The 26,839-nt window shown below is 38.9% G+C and overlaps 1 protein-coding gene and 1 long non-coding RNA gene across 9 annotated transcripts in view; both read left to right on the top strand.

The window, feature by feature from the left end:
• The window catches only part of VPS13B (vacuolar protein sorting 13 homolog B), a 358,159-nt gene that overhangs the window by 100,051 nt on the left and 231,269 nt on the right, over window positions 1-26,839 (top strand). For 7 of the 8 annotated variants that reach the window (XR_004693247.2, XM_035126123.2, XM_035126121.2 and 4 more), the window contains exons 18-19: window positions 7,925-8,059; window positions 13,237-13,410. Coding sequence is in view for 7 of the 8 variants with exons in the window: in XM_035126123.2 (XP_034982014.2) it covers window positions 7,925-8,059; window positions 13,237-13,410 (309 nt within the window). In the remaining variant the exon portion in view is untranslated. Of the gene's footprint in view, window positions 1-7,924; window positions 8,060-8,198; window positions 9,676-13,236; window positions 13,411-26,839 lie in introns of those variants that run through there. The other variant, XM_060277690.1, reaches the window with a different exon arrangement.
• On the top strand, window positions 13,420-18,192 carry LOC132592537 (uncharacterized). The gene is made up of 2 exons (XR_009557991.1): window positions 13,420-13,627; window positions 14,011-18,192. It is a non-coding gene; the product is annotated as an uncharacterized LOC132592537 (long non-coding RNA).

Below are 26,839 nucleotides of genomic sequence, written 5' to 3'. Positions count from 1 at the left end.
GCAACACAAAGAAGGATATCATTTTCAGACCAAGAAATGGAACTCAAAGAACTGATTCTGAGTCTAAAGAGTGACATAAGCGAAATTAAACATGACCTGGCAGAAATTAAGACTGAGATGAGTGAAAGAGTGAAAACCCTGGAGGATAAGGTGGAAAAAGTTGAAGAGAAATATGAAATCATTGCAAAGGACACCCAGGAAACCAAAAACCACCTGGAAAAATTAGAGGAGACCACAAACAAGTCGACAGAAATTATTCAAGAACTCCAATCCAAAAACCAAACCATAGAGAACGCGCTAGAAAAAATTACCAAGGAAAAAAGAGGCGGCAAGAAGGAAATGGAAAATTTAAGGAAAGATGTCGACAATCAAAAGGCGGCATTTGAAGCCCAACAAGATGCCCTTGCCCTTATGCAAATGAAATTAAGAGAGAAAACTCTGAGATTTCGGAATATACCAGAGCTACCACACGAGAACATAGAACAGAGAGTGATTACAGCCCTGGCTAATTGGCTACAAATAGAAGAATCCGAGATAGAATCAAGAATTGAAGAGGCCTTCAGGATTAACTCTAGAAAAGCAAGAATGAACAATTGGCCAGGGGACTGTTTAGTGTCGTTCACGACGCTATGGCTCAGAAATAAAATTTTGCGGACTAAAGGGAAAAGGAAATTAATGATGGATGGCGCTGAGATAGTGGTTATGAAGGAGATTCCACCACATCTGCTACAAAAAAGGAAAAAATATCAATTTTTGACGAAACACTTGCAAGCAAAAAAGATCTTCTTTAAATGGGAATACCCAGAGGGTCTTTCACTCTCCTACAAGGGAAGATGGAGAAAGTTTGAGACGCCAGACACTGCTGATAGATTTTACAGGACTTACTCGCAGCAATTAGGGGGAGAAAGGAATAGAGAGACTAAAGAAAGACAAGAACTAAGAGAGGAAGAAACAGACGTTGAACTGGAAGGTGAAGAGGGGGAAGCAGAGATAAGTGACCTGGATGACGTTGATGAAGAGGGAGCGACTGGAAATTGAATACCTCTGACAAAGCTTTCCTCGGCTGACTTATTCTTTTTAGAATGGACACTTTTACAGGTTATAAACATTTTTTTTCCATTTTTCTTTTCTTTTCTTTATTTCTTCCATTAAAAGCCTAACCTATTGTATTGAATAAATATGAGTCTTAAGGTAATTTCTTGGAATATCAATGGATTAAATAATAAAAAGAAGAGGAATAGGACAAGCCATATCTTGAAAAAAGAAAACTGGGATGTGATATGTCTCCAGGAGACTCACGTAAACAAAAAACATGAAAGGGTGCTAAAAAATGAGAAATTGGGATTAGAATTTGTAACTTCTGATATGAAAAAGAAAAGAGGAGTAGTTATCTACATAAAAAGCAAATGGAATCCAGAATTATTATGGATGGACAAAAAAGGTAGGATAGTAATAGTAAAAACCCAGATCGAGGGAGAAAACTGGATCTGGGCTGGGGTTTACGCCCCGAATGGCAGCAAAGTAACCTTTTTTAAAGAATTGGAGGACCAATTGATGAATTATCATGGTGACAAAATTATACTTTTAGGAGATCTGAATGGCATCAACAATCCGTCCTTAGATAAATCAGGCCCTTCTCAGAAGAAAAAACAAAACAAATTTCCAAAAATTTTTGACGAATTGACGGAAAATTTAAGTTTGGTAGATGCCTGGAGGCATAAACATCCCTTTCAGAAAGGCTTTACCTATTTCTCACATAGGCACCAAGTAGCCTCCAGGATAGACGCTATTTGGATTCCCAGGGAGTTTACTTTGAGGTTGACAAAAGCAGATATAGGCCCACAAACGCTGTCGGACCACAATCCGGTAATGATAACGTTGGCTCCAGAGATAAAGGATAAAAGATGGAGGTTAAATGTTTTCTTGTTAAAAAATCCAAAAGTAACACAAGGGGCCTTAAAACAATTTAAAGATTACCTGGATACAAACAATGGGGGAGAGGTGGATCCCACTATAGTCCGGGACGCAGGGAAAGCGGTGATGCGAGGGTTCTTCATCCAACAAAACCTAAAGTTGAGGAGAATTAGAGAGGAAAGGAAGAGTAATTTGTTACAAGAAATTAGAAAGAAGGAGAAAAAATTAATTTCAAAGGGAAACGAATCCATAAAATATGAGTTAAAAGTTCTAAAATCAGAATATGAGAAATTAATTGATTACGAATTGGAACAAAACTTACAATTTTGGAAATACAAAAATTTTAAATGGGCAAACAAGCCAAGCAAATTATTAACATGGCAGCTAAAGAAAAGACAAAAAGAGAAAATCATTAATAAGATTGTATTCGAGGATAGAACCCTTGAAAAGCCAAAAGAGATCTTAAAAGCATTCCAAAAACATTATGAATTAGTGTACCAGAAAGAAGGCACGAACATGCAGAGAATAGAAGATTATATTAAAAAACATAAATTGCCACCTATACCGTCAGACAAATTAAAAGCATTAAACAAAGAAATATCAGTAGAGGAAATAAAGGAAACCCTGAAAACGATGAAAAATGGAAAAGCCCCTGGTACTGATGGTCTGCCAACTGAATTCTACAAAGCACTGGAAGAGATAATGTTGGTCCCCCTGAAGGCTCTATTTAATACAATACTAGAAAAAGGTATTACTCCGCAATCCTGGGAAGAGGCACAAATCATATTAATTCCAAAATCGAAAGCAGAAGTGGTAACACCAAATGACTTTAGACCAATCTCACTTCTAAATAGTGATTACAAAATATTTGCAAAATTACTAGCGAACAGGTTGTCCACTATACTTGAAGACATAATACAGAAAGATCAAGTCGGTTTTGTGAAAGGTAGATTTGCAAAAGATAACATAAGAAATGTTATTAATATTATTGAATATTTAGAGAATAGAAGAGATAAACAAGCTGCTATCCTATCTGTGGATGCGGAAAAGGCCTTTGATAGGGTGGCCTGGGACTTCATGTTAAAACTGTTAGAAGATTTGAATTTGGGGAAAAGATTAGAAAAAGCAATAAAGGCCATCTATAAATCACAGAATGCTAGACTAATCATAAATGGAAGATTTACCAACAAAATTAACATTTTGAGGGGAACAAGACAAGGATGTCCCTTGTCCCCTATCCTTTTCATTATTACACTTGAAATATTATTAAACACAATAAGGAAAAAGGAGGAAATCAAAGGGATCGTGGTCGGTAATAAAAGACATAAAGTAAAGGCCTTTGCTGACGATATCATAATAACCTCAGAGGACCCAATTATAAGTATTCCCAGTGCCATCCAGACAATAGAAGAATATGGGGAATTAGCCGGCTTAAAAATAAATTATAACAAGACAAAAATATTAGTTAAAAACCTCGAGAAAAAAGAAGAAAAAGTATTACAAGAGAAGACAAATCTCAAAATTAGTAAGAAAATGAGATATTTAGGAATAGAGATATCAACTAAATCAATTGATTTAATCCAGGACAATTATTTGGAAATTTGGAAACAAATTAGAAAGAAATTTGAAGTATGGAGGAAATTAAAACTATCATATACGGGTAGGATATCAGCTATTAAGATGTGTGTGGTTCCCAAGATGAACTTTCTTTTCCAAAATCTCCCACTGTTGGGAACTGAGAAATGTTTTAAAGACTGGAAGAGAGACATAGCAGAATTTATATGGAACGGGAAAAAACCCCGGATAAAATATAAGATATTAATTGACCACAAGGAAAGAGGGGGATATGGTCTCCCAGACTTGGAAATATATCACGATTCGGCGGCACTAGTTTGGATCAAAGAATGGATAGAGTTAAGGAATTTTGATTTATTGGACCTAGAAGGTGATGGGCTAGGATTTGGCTGGCATCATTATATGATGAAAGATAGAATAGACAAGAGAAACATTTTCACGTTTAATATAATTAGGAAATCACTATTCAAAGTTTGGATAAAATATAGGAGATTTTTTGAAGCAAAAACCCCCTGGTGGCTCTCCCCTGCTGAGTTATTGGCAGTGAGGAGGCGTAACATGGAGGGCATTTGGCCTACATATCGCGTACTCCTGGAAGAAAAAGAAGGAGTATTGAAACTAAAAGAATATACAGAAATCAAAAATTATCTAAATACGTGGCTAGATTACTTCCAAATTAATCAGAGATTTCAATTAGACAAAAATGTGGGATTTGAAAAAGATAAATCAAAATTAGAAGAAATCTTAATTGAAAAGGAAGGTAAATATATATCCAATTTGTATCAATTATTGTTAAAATGGGAAACGGAGGAGGAGCTAACAAAAAATTATATGATCAAATGGAGCCAGGATTTGGGTAAAATAATTAATCTACAGAAATGGGAACAATTATGGAAAAGAGATTCGAAATTTACTCCAAATTACGATTTGTTAGAAAATTTATTTAAAATGCAAAATCAATGGCATTTAACGCCGGCCAAACTAGCTAAAATGTATCCTAGTGCCAATAATATTTGCTGGAGATGTTGCAAAGAAATAGGCACATATATTCATGTTTGGTGGAATTGTGATCGTATCAAGGAATTTTGGGAATTAGTTTATAATGAGTTGAAAAAAATTCTGAAATATTCTTTCAAAAAACAACCAGAAATCTTCCTATTAGGAATGCTGGGAGAGGATATAAAACCTAAAGATAGATGTGTAGTGAGCTATGCGACTGCTTCAGCAAGACTACTAGTCGCAAGAGCATGGAAGTCACAAGAAATCCCAAGAAAGGAGGAATGGTTAGAAAAATTAATTTTATATTATAACTTGGCAAGAAAACACGAAATATTGAAAGAAACAAATCTGGAGGATAACGTAGGGAAATGGGAGTCACTTACCGCTTATTTGAGCACTTATATAGATAAATCGTCTCTCCTCTCTGATGTAACAGGACTCTAGAAATAAAAAGATAGTAAATTAGTTATATGAATGTTATTGACATTGTAATAATTATAATTTTTTTTTGTTTTGTTTTTTGTTTTGTGAATCTAGTAGTTACAAAAATTAAGTACTTACCGTGTAATAACGTGTGTGACCGGAAACAAGTATAGTATAGATAAGTCTAAGTTAGGTTGTGAAGGATCAGGGATAGGGGTGGGGGTAAGACTCAGGGTGGGGGTGGGGGATTTTTTGTATTTGATAATGTGCTGAATTGTTTTGTTATGTTTTTGTTTTGTTTTGTTTTTTCCATTGTTGTATTTGTTTAAATTATTAATAAAAACCTTTTTTATTTAAAAAAAAAAAAAAGGAATGCTTTGATGGTGTTTCCTGCTTGGCAGGGGGTTGGACTGGATGGCCCTTGTGGTCTCTTCCAACTCTATGATTCTATTCTATGATTCTATGACCTGATCCCACTCTGAATGGTTCACTTTGAGAGCCATTGTTATCTGTGATTGTTGCTGTCATACTATCATGGAGGAGCCGAGTGATGTTTACAAAACAAAGCACTATTGCATTATGCATACATGTAAGCCAGTTGTGGTATTTTGTCACCATCTTGGTCAGGCATCCCCAAACTGCGGCCTTCCAGATGTTTTGGCCTATAACTCCCATGATCCCTAGCTAACAGGACCAGTGGTCAGGCATGATGGGAATTGTAGTCCAAAACATCTGGAGGGCCGAAGTTTGGGGATGCCTGATCTAGGTAAACCTTTCTCAATCTTACCTCCCTAGATGTTGTTGGACTACAACTTCCATCATTCATAGCTAGTACGGCTGGTGGTGAGGGATCATGTGAGTTGTACTTCAAGAACATCTGGGGACCTAGGGTTGAGAAAGCCTGATTTAGGTCCTAGATCAGGCATCCCCAAACTCTGGTTTTTGAATGTTTTTCGGAAGCTGAGTGTCCAACACAGCTTCCGCTTGGCTGCAGGAAGCTACTGTAGCCATTTGGAAGCTGTGCCTTGGTTTCCAAATGTTTAAGAAGTCAAAAGAACTTCTGGAACAGATTCCATTCCAGTTCCGGGGTACGACTGTTTTAGTTTCCATGATGATGTCCCCTCCTCCTTCTGAAATCATTGAATCGCAAACAAAAACTGACCATCTAATTTTATTTGTCTGTGCTACTGAAATGGGATTTGATTAATAAAAATGGTATTTGTACAGTAGTGCAGCCTTATAACTGCTCCCTTGGGCCTTGTAACAGTGTTTGATTACATTGTCTCATGCTATTTTTCCACAGCAGGGATGGCTCTCTTGAAAAAGCACTATTCTCATCTTTCGGTATGTGGCCCCATAGCTTTTAAATACCAGCTGGCCTCAAGAGTTTATAGTGGAAAGAGGCCCACTCATTTATTGTATAGCAATCGGTGCAAACTTGCCAGCTTTGGTGTACATGAATCTGCTACAACACCAATTAAGCAATTGGAAAGATATGGCCTGGAGAACCATGTGAAATGAAAACCAACATTTGGTATTAGTGGTGTTGACCAAGTAGTAAGTTGGTGTGTGTTACTGCAAAAAGTGTTGCACACTGTGCAAATACTGCAGCCTACTTTAGCTAATGTGAGGGGTGTAGGCTTCTCTAACAGGTTTCATCTATGCTCTGCAGTGTGCAGCTGGAGACTTCATATCTAAATTTTAAAAGGCATACTTTCCGGTTAGGGAGTCTATTCCTGTCCAGTATGCAGCCTAACAGAGCAATTATTTTATGTGGTTAATGGATGGTAAGGTGCATCATTTGAATATAACAGTCAGCCATGACAACTTCAAAGGGTCAAGCAGATTTCATTCATTTGGATTTTTGAAGATATTCAACAACCTTGTTTTGTTTTGTTTTCCTGGGACATCACACGGAATATGATCTGCACCCATTTGGGTGCAGTGGGTGGATGAGCAGAAGGCCAACTGTGCAATCAGTCTCTCTCTCCTACCACTGCAACCTCCTGTACCCCCAAAAAGCCAGTCCAGAGGGTCTGGGGACCCCCTGTGCCATGTTATAAGGGGCTGCAGAAAGAAAGGGGCATTGCTCAAGATTGGGCAGCAGAATCTTACACAAGCAGAGCTCTGCTGTGTGTACAAGGGAGATTTCCCCTCCTCCCCTGCAACTCACTTTTTCTCACAGGTGCCCAAGCTAACTTTTCCAGATACTGTGAGTTAATGCAGCTTTCCTGAATATTGCAGTTTATGAAATAATGGCAATGGATACAGCCAAATGTAATGTGGGTGGGTGTTCAGTTAGCTTTCCTGTGCAACTGCCAGAGTTGTGCACTTGTGACCTGTTACATCCCCGACCGCTGCAGTTCTAGGTCTCTCTTCAGAAACAGCTGCCAGTAAGTGCTGAGTTGTGCCAAACTGTGTGGTAGCCTCCTTGAGTGTACAAATGGAGACAGAAGAGACCACCAAACCGAGTTCCACTTCTGACCTGAAGCAAAGTTTGAACTTTGGTTTCTGTAAAAAGATGACACGTGTAAGTGTAGTTAGTTACCTGCTGTGCAACTCAGCTGCATAAGTTTAATTTTTATTTTGCTACTGAACAAAATGGTTTTAAGTGAAATCTTAGATGGTTTTTTTTAAAAAAAACAACAACAACAACTCGTTTTAACACTCTGAAATTACAGGATTAAAAAGAGGAGCTAGAAGAGCCTGGCTTGCCTTTATATGAAAATGAAAGCAAAGTTTCATGCATATATGAATATGACCAGCTAATTAATTTAATGCAACGTTCTGTGTTTTTATGTATAACAAAGATCTGTATTGTTATGTAGAAGATATATTTGTATAGATCTAAGCATATAATAATTGTATGCTATAAATAAATTATCTTTAGAATCCAAACAGAAATATTATAAAGCAGATAATTAAAGTATAATTAAATTTAAATGTCTTGGTGAAAGAAAATAAAAATATTTAAATTCAGCAGGCTAGTACATTTGCAGTTTTCTTTTATTAGGTGTGAAATCTAAGAATCCCCTGCCAACTCTTGAGGGCTCAATCCAGAATGTTGAATTGAAGTACTGCAGCACATCGTTGGTCAAATGTGCCTCTGGGACCATGGGATCAATAAAGATTTGTGCCAAAGCCCCAGGTATGTGCAGCTGGACCATGTAAAAGTTTATAGCCTGTGTAGGAGAATTGGCCTTGCTTTTTACAAGGAGAGTTACTGAAACAAGAATTTATTCATTGTTCCTATGAATCAGATGTATTTTTAATTTTTTTGTTTTTAGAAACAGGATAGGATGATGTAGCATGGCATCATCAAAGGTAAAAAATAAGAAACTATGTTAAGGTGTTTTGGTCACCACACTTTTAAAGGCATTCAAAATCAACACAGGTCAAAATCAAGAGTCTGCTTGATAATGCTGTGAATGTGAGTGTAGAAACTGAATTCTGTATCTCCATAATGATTAAGTTTTTTGGGGAGAAATGAAACATTGTTCCCTTGAACGTTACCTAATGCCAGATACATGAAGTGCACAACATTTAAACTGATTTGCATATGAATGTAAGATCTTTGCTGAGTATAACCTATATCTAAAATTGGATGGATTCTGTACCTGTGCTTAAATATATTGAATGCTGGTTTTCCTGTGGGCTTTTGGACTAAGAATCACAAAATGTCAGGTAAGAGCTTCCAATTTATGCATATGGGAAAAATGACAACAAGATAATTATAAGTGCCCTAACAGAATATGATTGTAGTCTTAGAATTAATGATCCATAAATAATATTCAGTTAAATAATAGAAAAAATAGGGGCAGGGAATCAATTGCTAAAGCCTATTTTGGATCCAGTTAAGAGAAAACAACATGGCTACTTGAAAGTGTACCACCTGCTATAATTTACTCCTTAGGTAGATTTGCTGCTGCTGGACAAAAAAGGAAAGAAAAAGCCCTGCTTCTGATTTTTCCCTAAGGCCCCTATAAATGAGGCCAGTACTATAATTGCAACCAGAAGGGGTGCAACAGCACACAGCAGAAAGATGACAAAAAGGGCAAAGCCAATTTGTGCAAAAGGAGATAATTGAAGTCTTTTATGGCAAATCAAGAAAACTGATTTATTAGATTAGATTTCTTTATTGTCATTATGTAATTACAATGAAATTAGATGCTATCCCATAAAAACAAAAACAAGAAACAAAACAAAAAGCACATTTTCAGCCACACATTCACTGTAAAGGAGCATGAGGTGAGACAGGTATTGAGGATGGTGAATCCGAGGAAGGCTGCTGGCCCTGATAGTATCACAGGAAGGGTGTTGAGGGGCTGTGCAGATCAATTGGCGAAGGTCTTTACTAAGATCTTCAACAAATCACATTTAACATACTGATAGAACATTGGGAGCACAGTCTTAAGTTTAGCATGGTTGAAATCCCCAGCAATGATGTGCACAGCTTCTGGATACTTGTCTTGCTGGCTGCTGATAAAGCTCTGCAGAGACCTCATAGCTAAGTTGGCATTGGCATTGGGTGGAACGTACACACCAGTTAACATAACAGCTGTGAACTCTCTAGGGAGATAGATTGGTCTACATTAATAGCCACATACTCCAAATCTGGTGAACAGTGACTGCCTACAGTCTTAGAGTTGTTGGACCAACATTTGTTCACATATACACAAAGCCCTCCTCCTTTGGTTTTTCCAGTGTCCATGTTTCGGTCATGATGATGTAACACACAACCTTCCAACTGAATAGCTGTATCTGGTATGGATGAATGAAACCATGTCTCGATGACAAATAGAACATACCGGTAGCAGTCCCTAATAATCCTGTTTTTTGCCGCCTGGAGCCTCAAATCATCCATCTTGTTGGCAAGGGATCTCACATTAGCAAGAAATATGCTAGGGAGTGGTGGCTTATTTGGGTTCTTCCATAATCTTACCAGCACATCAGCCTGACAGCCCCTCCTTTGCTTAACGGCAAAATTTAAATTTTTTGGTTAAATTTAATTTAACCTTTGCTATTTGTTAACAAATGTTCAGGTAAATTCGCAACAATATAGTTGACTTATGCACATTTCAACTATTAATCAAGTATAATAATTATTCCTTCAGACTAATAACTTATTATTTACCATTCGTGATCAAAACTAAGTTGCACCCACTGCAAATAATACTACCTTATAAGTCACTGCATTATTAATATAATGCAGACAAAACCAGTATAAATTTTGTTGCTTATCTCTCACTATTTTGATTCAGTACACATTAAATAAGGAGCCCTAATTTTGGCAGCTCCTTTTCACCTTCTGGCTAGACAATGGCTATTCAATGGGCATAGTAATTCCATCTATATATATCTAAAAATGTAAAAAATCATGAAAGTGCGGGCTCCACTTTTCTCCGTAACCGCTTGACCGATTGTCTTGAAATTTTGACACAACGATCCAGGCCACTCCCTGAGTGTTAGGGAAAAAATCCCTCACATCCCTCACATCTCACACCTCCTCAGGTAAAAACCTGTTTTTCCACATTGTAAAACAGCGCCCTCAAGTGGAATTCCTCCCACAGTACACCCCCTCCCTTCCTCTGATATCTACACCACACCCACAAACCCTGCCTCCACCACGAGATCCACCACTCACATATATTCATCTGGCAGAGGTGTCGAAGACCTCAATGGAGAAAAACGACATCAGCATCTTTACCTCCTACCAGCCTCCAAAAATCTTCTATAACTATACATTTCCCTCTCAAACTCCCTCAATCATCCTAATACATCCAATTCCACAGCAACCAATTGAAAACAGGCCTTTTGCAACAACAAGGCCCAACTAGCCCACAGCAGACTAGGCAGCTTCCCAGACTATGCCAAGTGGAGGTAGGGGCCTGCCTGGGGGGGGGGTTCAGGCCGTTTGCATCAACAAGGCCCAACTAGGCCACAGCAGACTAGGCAGCTTTCCAGACTACGCCAAGTGGAGGTAGGGGGACTGCCTGCGGGGGGGGGGGTTGGTTCAGGCCTTTTGCAGCAACAAGGCCCATCATTTCCCAGCAGAATGAATAGGCCACAACAGACTAGGCAGCTTTCCACACCAGGCCAAGTGGAGGTAGGGGCCTGCCTGGGGGGGGGAATGGGGGCAAATAGGGGGCAGGGATAAGTAATGGGTCAGTCATTCATCATTTCCGCTAACACGCACTTGGGGGCATGCCGAGGGGCTTCTGCTTTTTAATTTAGTGGGCGTTGTGTCATATGCGAGGCTCCAGAGGCCATTTTAAGTAAGGGCAGTCGTGCAGCTTTTAACCTAGGCTTCAATTCCCCCCGCTCGATTTACAATCCCTTACCTTCCCCTTGCAACTTCCTGGGTTTTTTATGGAACCAAACAGCTTGGGCACTTCAGAATATGCCTTCTGCTGCTACGGGGCTGTGGGGCTTCACTATTTGTCCCCCCCCCCCCCGGTCGGGTTTTTTAAAGTAGTTCTCTGGGTCCCGGGACGCATCATCACCCCCGATCCTTCTCTTTGCCCAAACGGACTTCTCTACCCTGGCTTTGGGCTTTGCCCAAATGGACCTCTCCCCAACCTTCCTCAACACCAAATACTCCTCAATTATATCACAATAAAAACCATAAAAAGAAAAAAGTTACAAACAACACAAGGGGACTTGATACCTCATGGGTCAGGACAGAGTAGGGCAGAGTAGGGCAGAGTGGGGGTGGGGGGGAAAGGGGGTGCGATAGCTCATGGGTCGTGACAGGATGGGGGCAGTCACAGGGATGAGCCGGGCCGGGTGGGGGGAGGAGGCGGCAGGATAAGTCATGTGTCCGGACAGAGTGGGGGGGGGAATCAGGAAAGAACCACAGCAATGCGTGGTCGGGTCAGCTAGTATTTAATAAAGAGGATACAACCAGTTTGGCCATCAATTCCCTAGGGATATTCATGCTAAATTATACATACAGCATCTCTTAAACAAGTGAGGTACAGACAATTCTGCATTAGCAGCCCCCAAAGTGGGTGGTAAAAAATAAACAAATAATCAATGTTTCATACTGAAAACATATACCAAAGAGAGAACAATATTTGTATTCAGATTTTATGTCTTTGACCATATCAACCATATTGATATATCAGATTTATGTCAGAAAATTGGTTTTAAAACGTTCAGCATTCCTATGTTCTTCCTCAGGACACTGGATATAGAGTAGTTTAGTCATGGAAAAAGCTGTTTTCTTCTAGTTAGTTTATGTTGCCATGGTTACACACTGTGTCAACCCTCCCGGTTTGCCGCTTACCACCCAGTTACAATATTGAAATGGCAAAACTGCAAAATCAGCCTAAGTTGGGGAGAACAGTGTTTTCTATGACCTGTCACTGTAAAACAGCAGTGCAATGTCCTCTGAGGAGGGCATTTCAAATGTGTTGGGAATTCAGAGACATTTTAAAGCTAATCTTTCAATAAATCTGGAGTCTTTGCACTGGTTGGCCTTACCCTTCTCTTGTTTTCCGTATTGTTCAGGTATGTAGCTGATCACGAGAGCAATGTATTGGACAGTCTCTCAGTCCTCTCAAAATATTTTTCTCCTGGCTTTGGGGCAGTTTCTCTAGTTTTTGACAAGTGGATGTGGCAGCCAGCAGCTGTCTTATCCAGTTTGTCCCATATGCAGAAGAATTATTATATGCATAATAATTATTTGGAGCAAGTGAATATTTTATCTGTGATCTTTCAAGAGAAATTGCCTTCCACTTTATAAAGTCAGTAAGGCTGATGCTATGTTCAACCTACCACAGCATTGTGGCCAGTTGGCAGATTAGTCATGAACTTGATTCACTTATCTTTGTCCTTTAGTCTTCATAATAGGAAGACAGTAACCTCCTCATGACACTTTTGCTCTCTTTCCAAAAACTGATTTTGAGGAGGCTTCTATGATAAATCAGCGTATGTATGACTGAAGCTCATGTGTTCAAGTAACACAGAGAAGTAAACATTTTAAGATGTTTATTTTATATGTTGAAGCTCTGAAATGTGATGCATTTAATGTTTCCATAGAACATACATTTCATGCAGTTTAGCCCTAAAATACCTTGAATGTGCTTAAAATGTTTGCAGGTAAACTACTGATATCATCTTTTAACGTTATCAAATTATTTAATATATTCTGACCATTTTTTGGAAATTATTATTTGCAGATTATTTCTGTCCTTAGTAATAGAAACGGCAATGTTATCTGGCTTCTTCAATACAATAAATGCCATTGTGATTATATAGTTCTCTGAGGTTCACTGAACATCTATTCACTAAACCACAATGTTGTTGTTATAATACACTTAGGGGATGGTGGAAAGGAGAAGCTGATCCCTTTAATTCAAGGCCCATCTGATACCAGAGATTTATACAGCAGCAAATGGCTTAATGAAAGCAGAAAGCCAGAGTCTCTCCTTGCTCCAGATTTGTTTGCCTTCACAATTCAGATCCCTCAACATAAAGACCACAGCTACAGTTCTGGTGAGTGCAGAAATTATGAGAAATATTCATTGTGTTATCTTCCTGTATCTAATATAGTATTCAAAAGGATGGTAAAGAGTGTTAAGGGAACCCATGGAAGCCAATGGAAACTATTTGTTTCTCACATTGTTTGTGAAATACGTTGAGAGGCACTGCAATCTCATTTGGAAAGCTGAAATTCAAGCCAGCTACTGGAATCTTCTTGTGTTCTGCTAAGGTATAGTATCTTAAACGATAAATGACAAGAACTCGGGCCAAAAAGGATAGTTTCAAAAAGGATAATTTCAAAAAGTCTTCAGAAAGTTTTATTCAGGATAAATTCCAGTAAGCATCAACATCAGGACAAGGCTCTGTTTCGATTATTCTTCATCAGCCAAGGCAAACATACTTGGTACACTTAGACCTGAGAAACCTCGCTGACGAAGAATAATCGAAACAGGGCCTTGTCCTGATGTTGATGCTTACTGGAATTTATCCTGAATAAAACTTTCTGAAGACTTTTTGAAATTATCCTTTTTGAAACTATCCTTTTTGGCCCGAGTTCTTGTCATTTATCGTTTAATTTTGGATTTTTCCAAGAACTCCAATTTCCACTGCAAGGTATAGTATCTTAACACGGTCCTAGGTTGCTTTGCATATATATTGTCCTTGTGCTACGTTTATTTTTTAAAAGGAATATGATTCATGCTTTACTGTAGGGGTTGCCAGCCCATTGCCTGGCAGGTTCCAGTGTGCCTTCCAGTCCCTTTTTACAAAGCCTATGAAATGTTTGAATAAATCTTCTTTGAAACCCATAATGCACATGAGTTTCTGTTTGCACTGGTTGACCTCTCCTATGCTTACCCCCCCCCAACATGCCCACATTTCTTTGGATGCCAGGATTGGGCACCTACCCTCCTTCTTTTCTGAAATGAGTAGGGATGCAAAAAGCTTTTCTCTGTCAATGAGCACAGTAGTGGCTGATCTACGGTATGTGCCTTTTTTCCATTTCTTTTGTGGCCATTCCCATGCAATTTTGTGTTTCTCTTTTTCTGCTCTATTAAATGTGGCAGAAACTCCTGCAACGGCTGTTTTTTAAAATAATAATATTTATTCATTTTACAAGATAAAACAAACAAACATAAAAACAAATAAACAAAAATATTTCTTATAAATTCATACTTTTTTCTTAAACAATGGTAAATGACTCCCCCCCCCAAATCCCCTCCCTCTGAATTTCATGTCAAATCATCTTTGGCAGTTCCAAAATTCATACCTCCTCAAAATCTAACTATTAAAAAAACCCAAAAACTAAAAACTTAACCTATTCCCTATATTTACACCGACAGCCTCCAACACTTTCCCTAAGGGATATTAAATATTACAATATTTTTCAAGATACTGTATAACTTAGATTTCTATCAATCTTCCTCCACCTCCTCTTCTTCCTGGTCACGGAGTCTCCCAGTCCGTTCGGCAAGTTCCATAAAGCCCACCATCTTCATTTGCCAGTCATCTATGGTTGGTATATCTTGTGTCTTCCAGTTCTTGGCAAGTAGTAACCTCGCAGCAGATGTGGCATACAGAAAGAATGTTATGTCCTTTTTGGGGATTTCCTCCCCTACTATTCCCAGTAAAAAGGCTTCTGGTTTCTTTGCAACAGCTGTTTTGTTTCTGGTGCCAATGACACTTTCACAAAATTACAGGTGGACCTACTGGCCCCAAAAGGTTGGCAACTACTTTAGTCCTATGTGGACAAGCTTGAGCCAAATGTTGAGCTCTCATGCTGCCCCTAATTCTGTAATAAATTTCATAGCAAGTCAACTTCAAACCATAGGTCATAATGATGACTTGTTAAACTAACCAGGATTTCGGGTTCAGACATGACATTAAGAAAGCGTTTTGTAATGGTCAGAATAAACTCCAGTGAAGTCCTCCTCCCAGCTGTGGGGGGGAAGGTGAAAGAGTAATGGGGAGCAAGTTAACTTGATATTTCACTCAGGCATGCTCAGGCAGTGCTAAACAATGGTTTAGCATAAAATGTGAACACAGTCTAAGTATTTGCTACATTAAATGACTGAAATGTTATTAGGAGCTCTTTAGAATTATGTGCAAACTAGGTATTTAGCTTTTAGTCTTGCTTTTTGCTGTACACATTTTGAATGTTGTATGGCAACTCTGAGCCATCCCTTGCCGCTTTCCATCATTTTGCCTATTTATTTATTTAACAAAATTTATATACCACTTGATTGTAATGAAACCTGTAAGCAGTTTAAAAGAAATCATACCCGTTTGCAGGATGTCATGGAGACCCATTAATTGGGCCAACATGAAAAATGAGGATGGAATCCAATAATTTTAATTGGCTGAAAAAGGCCAGGCTTTGGTTTTAACTCCCATGCTCAGCATATTTTGTTAGTAAATCAATATATTCTTTAAACATTGAGAGCTGCCTCCAGTTTTTGAAAGAAGCGCCCCCCCCCCCCCTTTAGATCAGACCAAGATGCATGATGAGAGGAAGTGCTTCCTTGTCATTCATTTAACCATCTGAAGTGGTTTCAGGATAGTGATATGCAGTATACATACTCAGACATAATGCTGCATTTCATATTTGCAAATTAGCCTGATTTGTCCACCTGTTTTCAGAGGGCAAAAACAATCAGGAAGGTAGTAACAAGTTTTGAATGTGAAGACTCAGAAACTGTTTTACTTGCAGAAAGAACGAGACTGTAAAGTAATAAATGAGTTGGGAAAGCAGATGGAAATAAACCAAATCAAATCATAAGATGCTAAAACATAAGTTTCTTTCTTTTACTTATGTAGTTTGGAAAATTTGTTCACCACCCCAAGGTGGCTATTGTTCCTAGTTACTGTACTGGAGTCTATTGCATGGGAATCTCCCAATTGTGCATATCAAATGTAATAATAAATCACTTGATTTTGCATTAATATTAAACTATATGCCACATTTCCTTAATAATGTTGAAGTTTGATCTTGTTTGCTTTTGTTAATCCTGTAGAAGCCATGCAAAAACAATACTATAAATTTGTTTCAAGTATTTGCAAATACTCATATTTTTCAAAGCAATACTTCTTTTTCTTTCTTAATTTTTAATGGGGAAATCTAGGCCTTTCTGCATCCTAATAATGTTTGGTGTGGTAGGATATTTCACATATTACCTTTTTTTACTCCCCCCCCCCAAAGTATAAGGAACAAGTCCCATACTACAATCTGCAGAAACATAAATTATAGCAGCAACAACAATGTTACTTGATACTTGCATACTTTGTAAAGGTTAATTTTGTTCAGTGGGGTTAATTGGAAAGGAAGGGATGGGCATAAATCCAGGTTTGCTGCCTCACTTTTTTTTTGCATTCAGGAGAGGGCAAGATGAAGTTGCCCATATTTCTCATTCGTAATTCAGGTCCAAGATGCCATCATCTCTAAAAGGGTCTAGACTTCAAACAGTGTGGCTTTTAAATATATATATATATAACGTAAACTCATATGATCAAAATATTTAATACATTAACTGATGGGCTTTTAAGATATATAATAACTGCATTAAAGCATTGTAGTAATTAAAGACAATTCACATTTATGATTTGGGCATAAAAGCATAAAAATGATACCCATCTATCTTGTTACATTTCCTCTTCTCTCCCTGAGGACTTAACTATGTACTTTATCTGTAATTGTTGCCAGTTTTCTATCACGTTCCCACTGGATTTCTGGTGCAAAAAAAAATAAAAATCTTATCCTCCTGCTGACAGAGCTTGCTTGAATGATTTCATGCCCTTAGCATTTTTGTTCACGGGAATTAGGAGCAAAATGTAACTGCAGCTGAACATAGCATCTATTTTTGTAATTTTGAAGTTTATATGCCATTATTGGAACTAAATGAAGAGATACAGGTGTTCTCCAGCTCTTGTCTGTTGGGATTTCTTGATGGCCGAAGCTTGAAAAGAAAATGCATGTGTTTTCAGAGTCAAACAGCAGCTGTGAGACAAGGATTTATGCTTTTCTCAGAACTTTGGGATTTCAAAATGTTACATTTAATCACAGGCACAGAAAGAGAGCAAATGTTAAAGATGTTACATCTGAAAGTAGGGATTGATCTCTTTACCATACCAGTCAGTTGTGGGAATAAGGAACAAAATAGTCTTTAATCTTCATATGAATAATTTCAAAAGTATTAGGATAGCTGCCAGTACTCAGTGGTCAAGGTACTTTCACTGGGGCATGGAATAATTTAATCTTTCCCACAGAATTTGATATATTTTCATTACTTTATCTTTGAATGCTTGGTAAGAGAAAAAGTCCTGTAAAGTTTGATGAAGCCAACAGTAATTGCTTTTAAGTCTCATTGAATTTAAGTCCCTCTGAAATCAGTTGGACTTAAAAAATGTCCTTTTGTAATTTTGAAGAGCAGATTAAAAATAGTTTAAATTCTTACATAGGGTTTGCTTAGGTAAAAATAATATCAAGATGAGTATTTGATAGTTCATTGTCCATAATCTCCAGAAGGAATGAGAGCCATCTACAATTTCTAAATTGCTTCTGTCTCTCTTAGGGAGATTTCCAGATGGCACTGTGTGGAAATATATCATAATATTTTGTGTGAAACTAGTAATAAAAAAATGTACATAACAGAATACACTGGCAATAACAGAAAGTTGACCACATAAATGCTAAATAATAAAATGGCTGTGGCACCATTTACTTTCCTTTGAGGTGTAGCAGAACAGATAGAGTTTAACCTGTGCTCTAATATTGATGGTGTTTCTTGATAGGCTTTTTTTTTTAAAAGAAATTCCACAGCTTTGTCAACCAATGTGCATGCACACACATGCAGCCCAGCTCCAAACCAATACAGAATGATTCTGTCTAGAGCAGAGTTTAGGAAAAGAGCCCCATCTGATTGTGTCAGTTGCCCCAGGGGAAGTAATCTCTAAGGTACTTGGTGTCCAGGATAAAGGTAAAGGGACCCCTGACCATTAGGTCCAGTTGTGACCAACTCTGGGGTTGCGCGCTCATCTCGCATTATTGGCCGAGGGAGCCGGCGTATAGCTTCCAGGTCATGTGGCCAGCATGACAAAGCCACTTCTGGCAAACCAGAGCAGCACATGGAAACGCCGTTTACCTTCCCGCTGTGGCGGTTCCTATTTATCTACTTGCATTTTGACGTGCTTTCGAACTGCTAGGTTGGCAGGAGCTAGGACCAGCAACGGGAGCTCACCCCGTCACAGGGATTCGAACCGCCGACCTTCTGATCAGCAAGCCCTAGGCTCAGTGGTTTAACCACAGCGCCACCTGGGTCCCTTGGTGTCCAGGATATTTCACACTATATAGCACTAGCACCTGATGATATGACACACACACACACACACACACACACACCATGCTTAACCTCTTTAAAGGGACAACAACATTCCAACAGCAGTCATTGAATTAGTACATGTTTTGCTGTGGTATGTTTCTGAATTAGGGTCTGAGTTTCATAGTTGCTATTAGATACTTTTATGGGTTGAAGAAATTGTTTTTTCTGATGCTATGCAGGTTCTCCTCCTGCCAGATCCTGTGGTGAAGTCATAGTTCTGTATTTATGATGTAATGTTCTGTTCCTATGGAAATTGTGATACAGCAAATTCAGCATTTCAGATTTATAAAGATTAAATAGGAGAAACAGAAAGGATATGAGCAAATGCAGTACTTTAAAAATGAAATCTTGCTGATTTAGAAACAATAGCAGCCATAAGAATTAAATTATAGCTATTTGAAAGGTTTAGCTAACGTAAATAAGTCTAATCTCCTGTAAGTTGTTTCTACAAGTGTAACTGGTTTCTTTTCTACTCTGTAAAGGGGCTTTGAATACTTCAGAGAACCTTGTTCAGCCCCAAATCACTTCTGCATCTGCTGGCTTATAAAAATCTGTGACAGTTTTAGGGTTATGAAATGTTGTGATCTAGCTACCTATAGCAAGTGAGAAACAATGCATTTCCTGTGTTGCTCCTGTTGCAGTTTCAGATTATGTTAGGGGCATATTATAGTGCAAATCCAAAGCTTTCTCCATAGGCACAACTGTTGGTTAATCAGGGAATAGTGGTAGTTTTATAGACAAAGGAAGTTCGTTCAATGCACTACAGTTCTGTGTATGTAGTTCTATGCTTTATGGAATGTACCTGTATTTTTGTGCCTGTAGCCTCAATAATCTGACAGGAACAGGTCTACTACCCATACACTGAAATGTACAAACCCTTCCCTTGTCGTGCTTTTTATTTATTTGATTTATTTATCAAATTTCTATCCTGCTTCATGATACATAAGGACCCACAGGGCACTTTATATATGAAATAATACAGTGCAATTATACTAAGGCAATTTTTACCATCTCTAACGAATAGCATAGCTCTGAGGTAGCATATCCTCTCCACCTCACCCCACCCCATGCTGCTTTCATTAGGTCATTGAGGCTTTTTCCACTGCTATTTCATTCCCTCAATTGCTGGCAATGGCTGTGTGTTCCTTATTGCCTTCCCCTGTGGACTGCTGGTCTTTTTGCTATCTAAGTGCAGGGAAGGAGAAGTCTGATGCAGCCACTGTGAACTGCAAAATGATGGCAGCTAGAAGTTCTCTTGCCTGTTTCCTCATTAGTCCCTTCCTGCAGGATTTCAGGTCCTATTGCCATTCAAGTGCAAAGGACAATTTTAGCTTGTCTCCATGAGCTAGTAGTGGTGACAGGGAGGGAACTATAGTCATACCTTGGTTTTCAAACGCCTTGGGAGTCCAACGTTTTGGCTCCCGAACGATTGAAAACCGGAAGTGATTGTTCCAGTTTTCGAATGTTTTTTGGAACTCGATTGTCTACCATGACTTCCACGGCTTCCAATTGGCTGCAGGAGCTTCCTGCAGCCAATTGGAAGCTGCGCCTTGGTTCCCACACGTTTTGGAAGTTGAACGGACTTCCGGAACAGATTCCATTCAACTTCCAAGGTACCACTGTAGTTTGGACTGGTGGGAAATTTAGGACAGGAGTGGGAAACCTGATAAAATGTTAGTAGTTCTGTGTCTGCTATTAAATATATTGTGTCCTCCACATCTGAATTCTCAGTGCTGTTTGGATACATTCCCTTGTCTGCTTTTTGGTCAATGCTACAAAGTACTTCACTCCTATCTTTTGGTTAGTTTACACCAGATATCTTTTGAAGTAGATGGGTTCTTATAACATAGACTTCGTACTACAGAAGTGCTCCTGGCAACCTAGCAGTTCAAAAGTACGTCAAAGTGCAAGTAGATAAATAGGTACCGCTACAGCGGGAAGCTAAACGGCGTTTCCATGTGCTGCTCTGGTTCGCCAGAAGTGCATATGAATTGTATGTGTTATAATTTGCCTTCCAGCTGTGATTGTATAATAGATACTTGATTATTTCCATTGAGAGAACAAAGAAGTCCACAAGACTGAGAGTATGAACATTTTATATCCCTCTAACATGAACATTTTCTAGTCATTGGACAGATGGGGGAAGCCCTCCGTTCCACCTCTTTCTCACTCATTTTGAAGACCTCAAAAAGCACATTTAGTGCTGAAGTTCATGCTGGTTATTAATGCTTCTCATTTACTTAAATGGTGAATATTTTGTCAATGTAGCCCAGCAATAATATATTCATTTTTTACGCTGCTGACTGAAATGTAGTAATTTGTTTGCATGCAACAAGTAATTTAGCACATATTTGCCAACTTGCACACTAATTTTTGATGGTTTATATATTGGATAATATTTGCAGAAGAAAATGGTACACTTGTTATGGTAATGCATTTTAACATATGAAACTATCAAATAATTTTAAATCTTAAGTCTAAAATTAATAAAGAATTAAAAATAACTTATCTTAATTTCTCCTACTATTAGTAAAGTATGGTATAAGGCAAACAGACCCTCCAAAAGGGATGGCTAAACACAAATGTTAATGTATTTGGAGTGAAACATCTTTATTAAGTTAATACAAGATGTAGTCGTGCCCTACTTGAATTACTCATTTATAATAGCTGAGCAGCAGCCTGCATGTGGACTTTGAAATCCTGGGAAAATAAGATGCATGCATGCATTCTGAAGTCTTTGCTTTAAACAGCTGGAAAATGTTCCAGTGAGTAGTCAGCTACTAGCTGGTGTCTATTGTTTCTGTCTTCAGGGAGACATGATCAGTTTAATTACTGACTAGCTTCATTATTCCTTAGTCACATTCTGAGTTGTGAACTTGGTCAGTTTATATAACTTCAAGGTTTAATTGGCCGTATTACATAATTATTCTTCTCCTTTGTCTCTTCTTTGTGACTGTCTACAAACATAAGCAACTCCTTCAGTAACTTGAACTCAATTACAGTTAAGTTTGACAAGTGAGTTGTCATTTTTGACATGTGCAACCAGGATAATATCCAGAGCCAATGTTTTGGCAGCCAGAAAGCCAAATATAAGAGCAAAAAAAAAGGTTGTTCAATGTTTTTTATTGTACTGTGGCACATTATTTTAATAATGATACAAGTTGAGGAAAATATGTACCTATTCTATATCTAACAGCGTGCTTCATGTGGTGCAAAATACAATCATTTCCTCAAAGGGATTTAAGAAAATTGGTCCTAAAGTAGGAAAGCCGAAGAATGAAAAACAATTCAAAGAAGTTATCCAAATAGTGGTTGGCAAACTGTTTGGTCTTTGCTTCAGAAGCAAGTTTTCTCCCTCCTTTTGCATCTCCGGAGAGCCAGTGTCATGGAATTTGACTGGAAGTACTCAGGCTGTTCCAAGTCTGTCCATTTCCTCAAGCAAAGCAGAATGAGAATATTTGATTTGTTGTTCTGAGTTGTAGAGCAATTTTGACAATTTTTGGTGTTTTGTGAAGTAGAACAATGTATTTGGTTCCATGACATAGCGCATTGATTTCCATTCCTGTTATTTATTATGGATTATTTCTGGTGTTTTCTACCTGAGGGAGAGCCCTGAAGGAAATGGAACGTGATGGTTTAGTTTCTCTGTGCTTATTATTTTTACATCAAAGCAATTAATTCCAGCCTTTAAAGGTGTTAGAGCTTTATGGATATGTAGAAAGACAGAAGCAACTGTGTTACATTCAAGCATTTCTAGATAGATAATATGGATTTTTAGACTTCAGCTGTTCATATGTATTCTGTATTCTCATCTGTTCAAACTGGGGCTAAAGCTCAATGAATGAGCATCTGCTTATCACACTTAAGGTCCTTCTCACTGTTCTCTAGGCAGCACTAATGGAATTTTTCTGACTAAGGGTTATCTACAGTGAAGCACTTTGGGAATATTCCATCTGTGCAAGGCTATGCTTGTGCAACATAATGTTCTCTCTCTCTTCTTTGCCCATGTGCCCCCTAATTCTGTTTTAGGGGTTTCCCCAACCCTCTGGAGCAGATTTGGGCTGCACATGTAGGCGAGGAGGAGGGTCAGTTGTGCAAAAGGAAGTCCTTGCACTGATGGAATTGGTTAGTTGAATTATTTACTTAGAGCTTTTTGAAGTGGTGATGTGATTGTTACTGTATTATGAAACAATTAAGTATGAGTGGTTAGGTCTCTGCTTCAAGAGAGTTATGATATACAATTCAGCATGGGGAGACAAATAGAAAGGAGAGGGAAATGAAGCAAAGAGTAAATGGGGAGAGTTGTTGCCACTGCATCTCAAGATTTCAGGGTGCCAACATTAAAAAAACAAACACACACCAGTCCTTACCAAAGGGAAAAAGGAACAGTGAGGAAACAGGAAAAAAAGCAAATTCAGGAGCTAATCTTTATAAAGTTTCATACTACATATAAATATTAAAAGTATTGATGAAAGCTCTTAGTGATGATTTATGGCAGTTCCAGTGTTTGCTCATTGAAGGTCCCGTGGTCAAGAATATACAGTTATTTCAATTAAATGCACTTAGGCTTATTTGCAGTAGGGTGAGGGCACTGTGATCACCTCAGTTCACTGCCCATTAACTACAGAACACCTTGTATCCAATTATAGGAAATTAAAAAGAGGTTATCCAAGGGTACTAAAGGAACTTGTAATCTCAGAGCCTCTGTCTATAATCTTTGAGAATTCTTGGAGAACAGGTAAGGTCCCTACACACTGGAGATGGGCAAATTTTGTCTCCATCTTCAGAAAGGGTAAAAAGGAAGACCCAGGCAACTCCTGAGCTTGATGTCTATACCAGGAAAGGTCCTGTTGTTGTTGTTTAGTCGTTTAGTCGTGTCCGACTCTTCGTGACCCCATGGACCATAGCACGCCAGGCACTCCTGTCTTCCACTGCCTCCCGCAGTTTGGTCAAACTCATGTTCGTAGCTTCGAGAACACTGTCCAACCATCTCGTCCTCTGTCATCCCCTTCTCCTAGTGCCCTCCATCTTTCCCAACATCAAGGTCTTTTCCAAGGATTCTTCTCTTCTCATGAGGTGGCCAAAGTATTGGAGACTCAGCTTCACGATCTGTCCTTCCAGTGAGCACTCAGGGCTGATTTCCTTAAGAATGGATAGGTTTGATCTTCTTGCAGTCCATGGGACTCTCAAGAGTCTCCTCCAGCACCATAATTCAAAAGCATCAATTCTTCGGCGATCAGCCTTCTTTATGGTCCAGCTCTCACTTACATCACTACTGGGAAAACCATAGCTTTAACTATACGGACCTTTGTAGGCAAGGTGATGTCTCTGCTTTTTAAGATGCTGTCTAGGTTTGTCATTGCTTTTCTCCCAAGAAGGAAAGGTCCTAGAACTTATAATAAAACAGTTGGTCTGTGACCATTCAGAAAAGAATGCTGTGATTTCTAAGAGCCATATGGGTTTCTCAAAAAGAAGTCTGAGCAGACAAATTTCTTTTTTTGATAGAATTGCAAGCTTGATGGACCAGGGGAATTCTGCGGACATAGTGTATTTTGATTTCAGTAAGGCTTTTGACAAAATACCCCATGATTCTCTTGTGGAGAAGCTGGTAAAATGTGTTCTGGATGAGGTAACTGTTTGGTGGATTTGTAGCTGGTTGACTTGCCAAACCCAAAGAGTACTCATTAATGGTTCCTCATCATCCTGGAAAAAGGTATAAGTGCGGTGCTGCAGGGTTCTGTCTTAGGCCCATTGTTGTTGAACATCTTTATAAACAACTTGGATGAAGTAATTGAGGGGGTGCTCATCAAATCTGCAGATGAATATAAGATGAGGGACCCCTGGCTTGCCAGGTAAAAAGGATCATGTGAAAAGGATCTAAGGGTCTTAGTAGACCACAAGAGTAACACGAGTCTGCAGTGTGATGCAGCATCAAAAAAGTGAACGCAATCCTAGGGTGCAGCAACAGAACTATGGTGTCCAGATCAAGGGAATCAATAGTACCACTCTATTCTGCCTTGGTCAGATCCCACCTGGAGTACTGTCTCTAGTTCTGGACACCACAGTTTAAGAAGGTTATGGACAACCTGGAATGTGTGTAGATGATAGAATCTGGAAACTAAGCCTCATGGCAGCGGGCTGAGGGAATTAGCTTTGTTTAGCTTGGAGAAGTCTGAGAGGTGATATGATGGCTACCTTTAAATATCTGAAGGGCTGTCATGTGGAAGATGGAGCAAGCTTGTTTTCTCCTGCTCCTGAGGGTCTGACCTGAACCAATGGATTCAAATTACAAGAAAGGAATTGCCTACAAAACATTAGGAATAACTTTCCAGTGGTAAGAGCTGTTTGAAAGTGGAATAGGCTACCTCAGAAGGTGATGCACCATAATCAGGAGTTGGAAGGCCATCTGTCATGGATGCTTTAGTTGAGATTCCTGCATTTCAGAGGGGTTGGCCTGGATGATGCTTGGGGTCCCTTCCAACTCTTCAGTTCTGCTTCATGACACTTCAAATAGAGGACTGTCCTCTGTAAAGTGGCACAACTGGCTACACAAATTAATGAGCTAGCACAAAATCCAAATCAATGAGCTACCCACAAAAACCAAACTCCTTATCTGACTCAGCGGGGGGGGGGGACCTCAAACACACCAACAGACAAGTATGTGAAGCAGCTCTGTAGCCACCAATCTAGCTAAAACATCATAGAGTAGGGCCTTATCTCCTTGTATTCCCCAGGAGTTTCTCTCCCCTCACAAGGGATTGCAGCAGCAAACAGCGGGATAATTCAGGGATGTCCCACTATTCTTGTCTTTTATATGTGGGTTTTTAGGGCAGTTAGACACCGCCTGGGCATGGTAAGGTATGCATCTTCTCTGGATGTTAAGCTCTTTTTTCATTATTGGATGTCACTGAATAGAGCAAGCGCCTCCATGGAATTTCTATACATAAGAAAGATTATTAAGACCTTAACGGATTTAGAAAAGACTGTAGGAAAGTGATGAGCATTCCTGTCTAAAATTTCAGAGAAAACAGAAGGGGAAAACAATTTATTGCCAGCAGCTGAACCCCATTTTCCTCTTGAATTATTCTAGCTGTTTCTTCAAGTAGCACGTATACAAGTTGACCCTATGAAATAGCGTACCACAGTGTCAAGGAAATTGCTAACAGCCTGATCATATCTAGAGCTTAAAGTGATGTGCACAAAATATACAAAGGAAAGTGGCACATCTGTACAGAGCTTGGTTTTACTTGACTCCCAAATTGTTTTTATTTCTGCTACAACTATGACAGCATTAGATATCCCCAGGCCTTTCTGGAACCAACCAATGGGCAATGTGTGACCCTTGTTTTGACATGGACCCCTCTCCATGTTACTGCTAATTATGACTGCTGTCTTGGTACAAGGGAAGGGGACAACTCCCAGTTCACATGGCAGATTTTTAACTTTGCTAAAAATCGTAGCATATGCAGCATTCGGTTATGGAAAAAATGCTTTTAATGAGCGCCATTCATCTTTTTTTTTCAGCTGTAACTCACTGGAACTGAGTTCCGGCACCTCTGCAGCATTGCGGCACGTCGGCACATCGCTCAGTGCTGTGCGACAGAGGCTGCTGGTGGCACTGCGATCAGTGTAGCGTGGCAGGTGGTGGTGGTGGCGGCGGCGGCGTAAGCAGAGAAGCTTTTTTTAGGGGAGATCTCCAAAGCTCAACAGCTTCGGCTGGGTGCTCCTCCATGTTTTGGCACCTCTTTTTCTAGAAAAAAAGCCCTGGTGCCATTCATATCTCTTCCAAATTTCTGTACGCTAGCGATTACAGAAAACAAACATGCAACTTTGCAACTAACAGAAAATAACCCAATTTAAAATATGCTCTTAATTGGATACATGAAAAAAAAATAAGCGTTCAAGACTCAATTGTGTTGAGTGATACATTTTAAAAGGACATTTGCTACTATAAGTTTAATTTACTATTATATTCCGTTTGCCATATAAGTTCATTTGAATGCACTTTGATCTGATACACATGGTATACCTAATGTTTTGTTTGCTCAAGATCAACATTTAAATATATG

Source organism: Zootoca vivipara, chromosome 8 (genome assembly GCF_963506605.1).
Source record: "Zootoca vivipara chromosome 8, rZooViv1.1, whole genome shotgun sequence".
Lineage (NCBI taxonomy): Eukaryota > Metazoa > Chordata > Lepidosauria > Squamata > Lacertidae > Zootoca > Zootoca vivipara.
The sequence above is the reverse complement of the archived record's forward strand: the minus strand, read 5'-3'. Positions and strand labels throughout refer to the sequence as shown.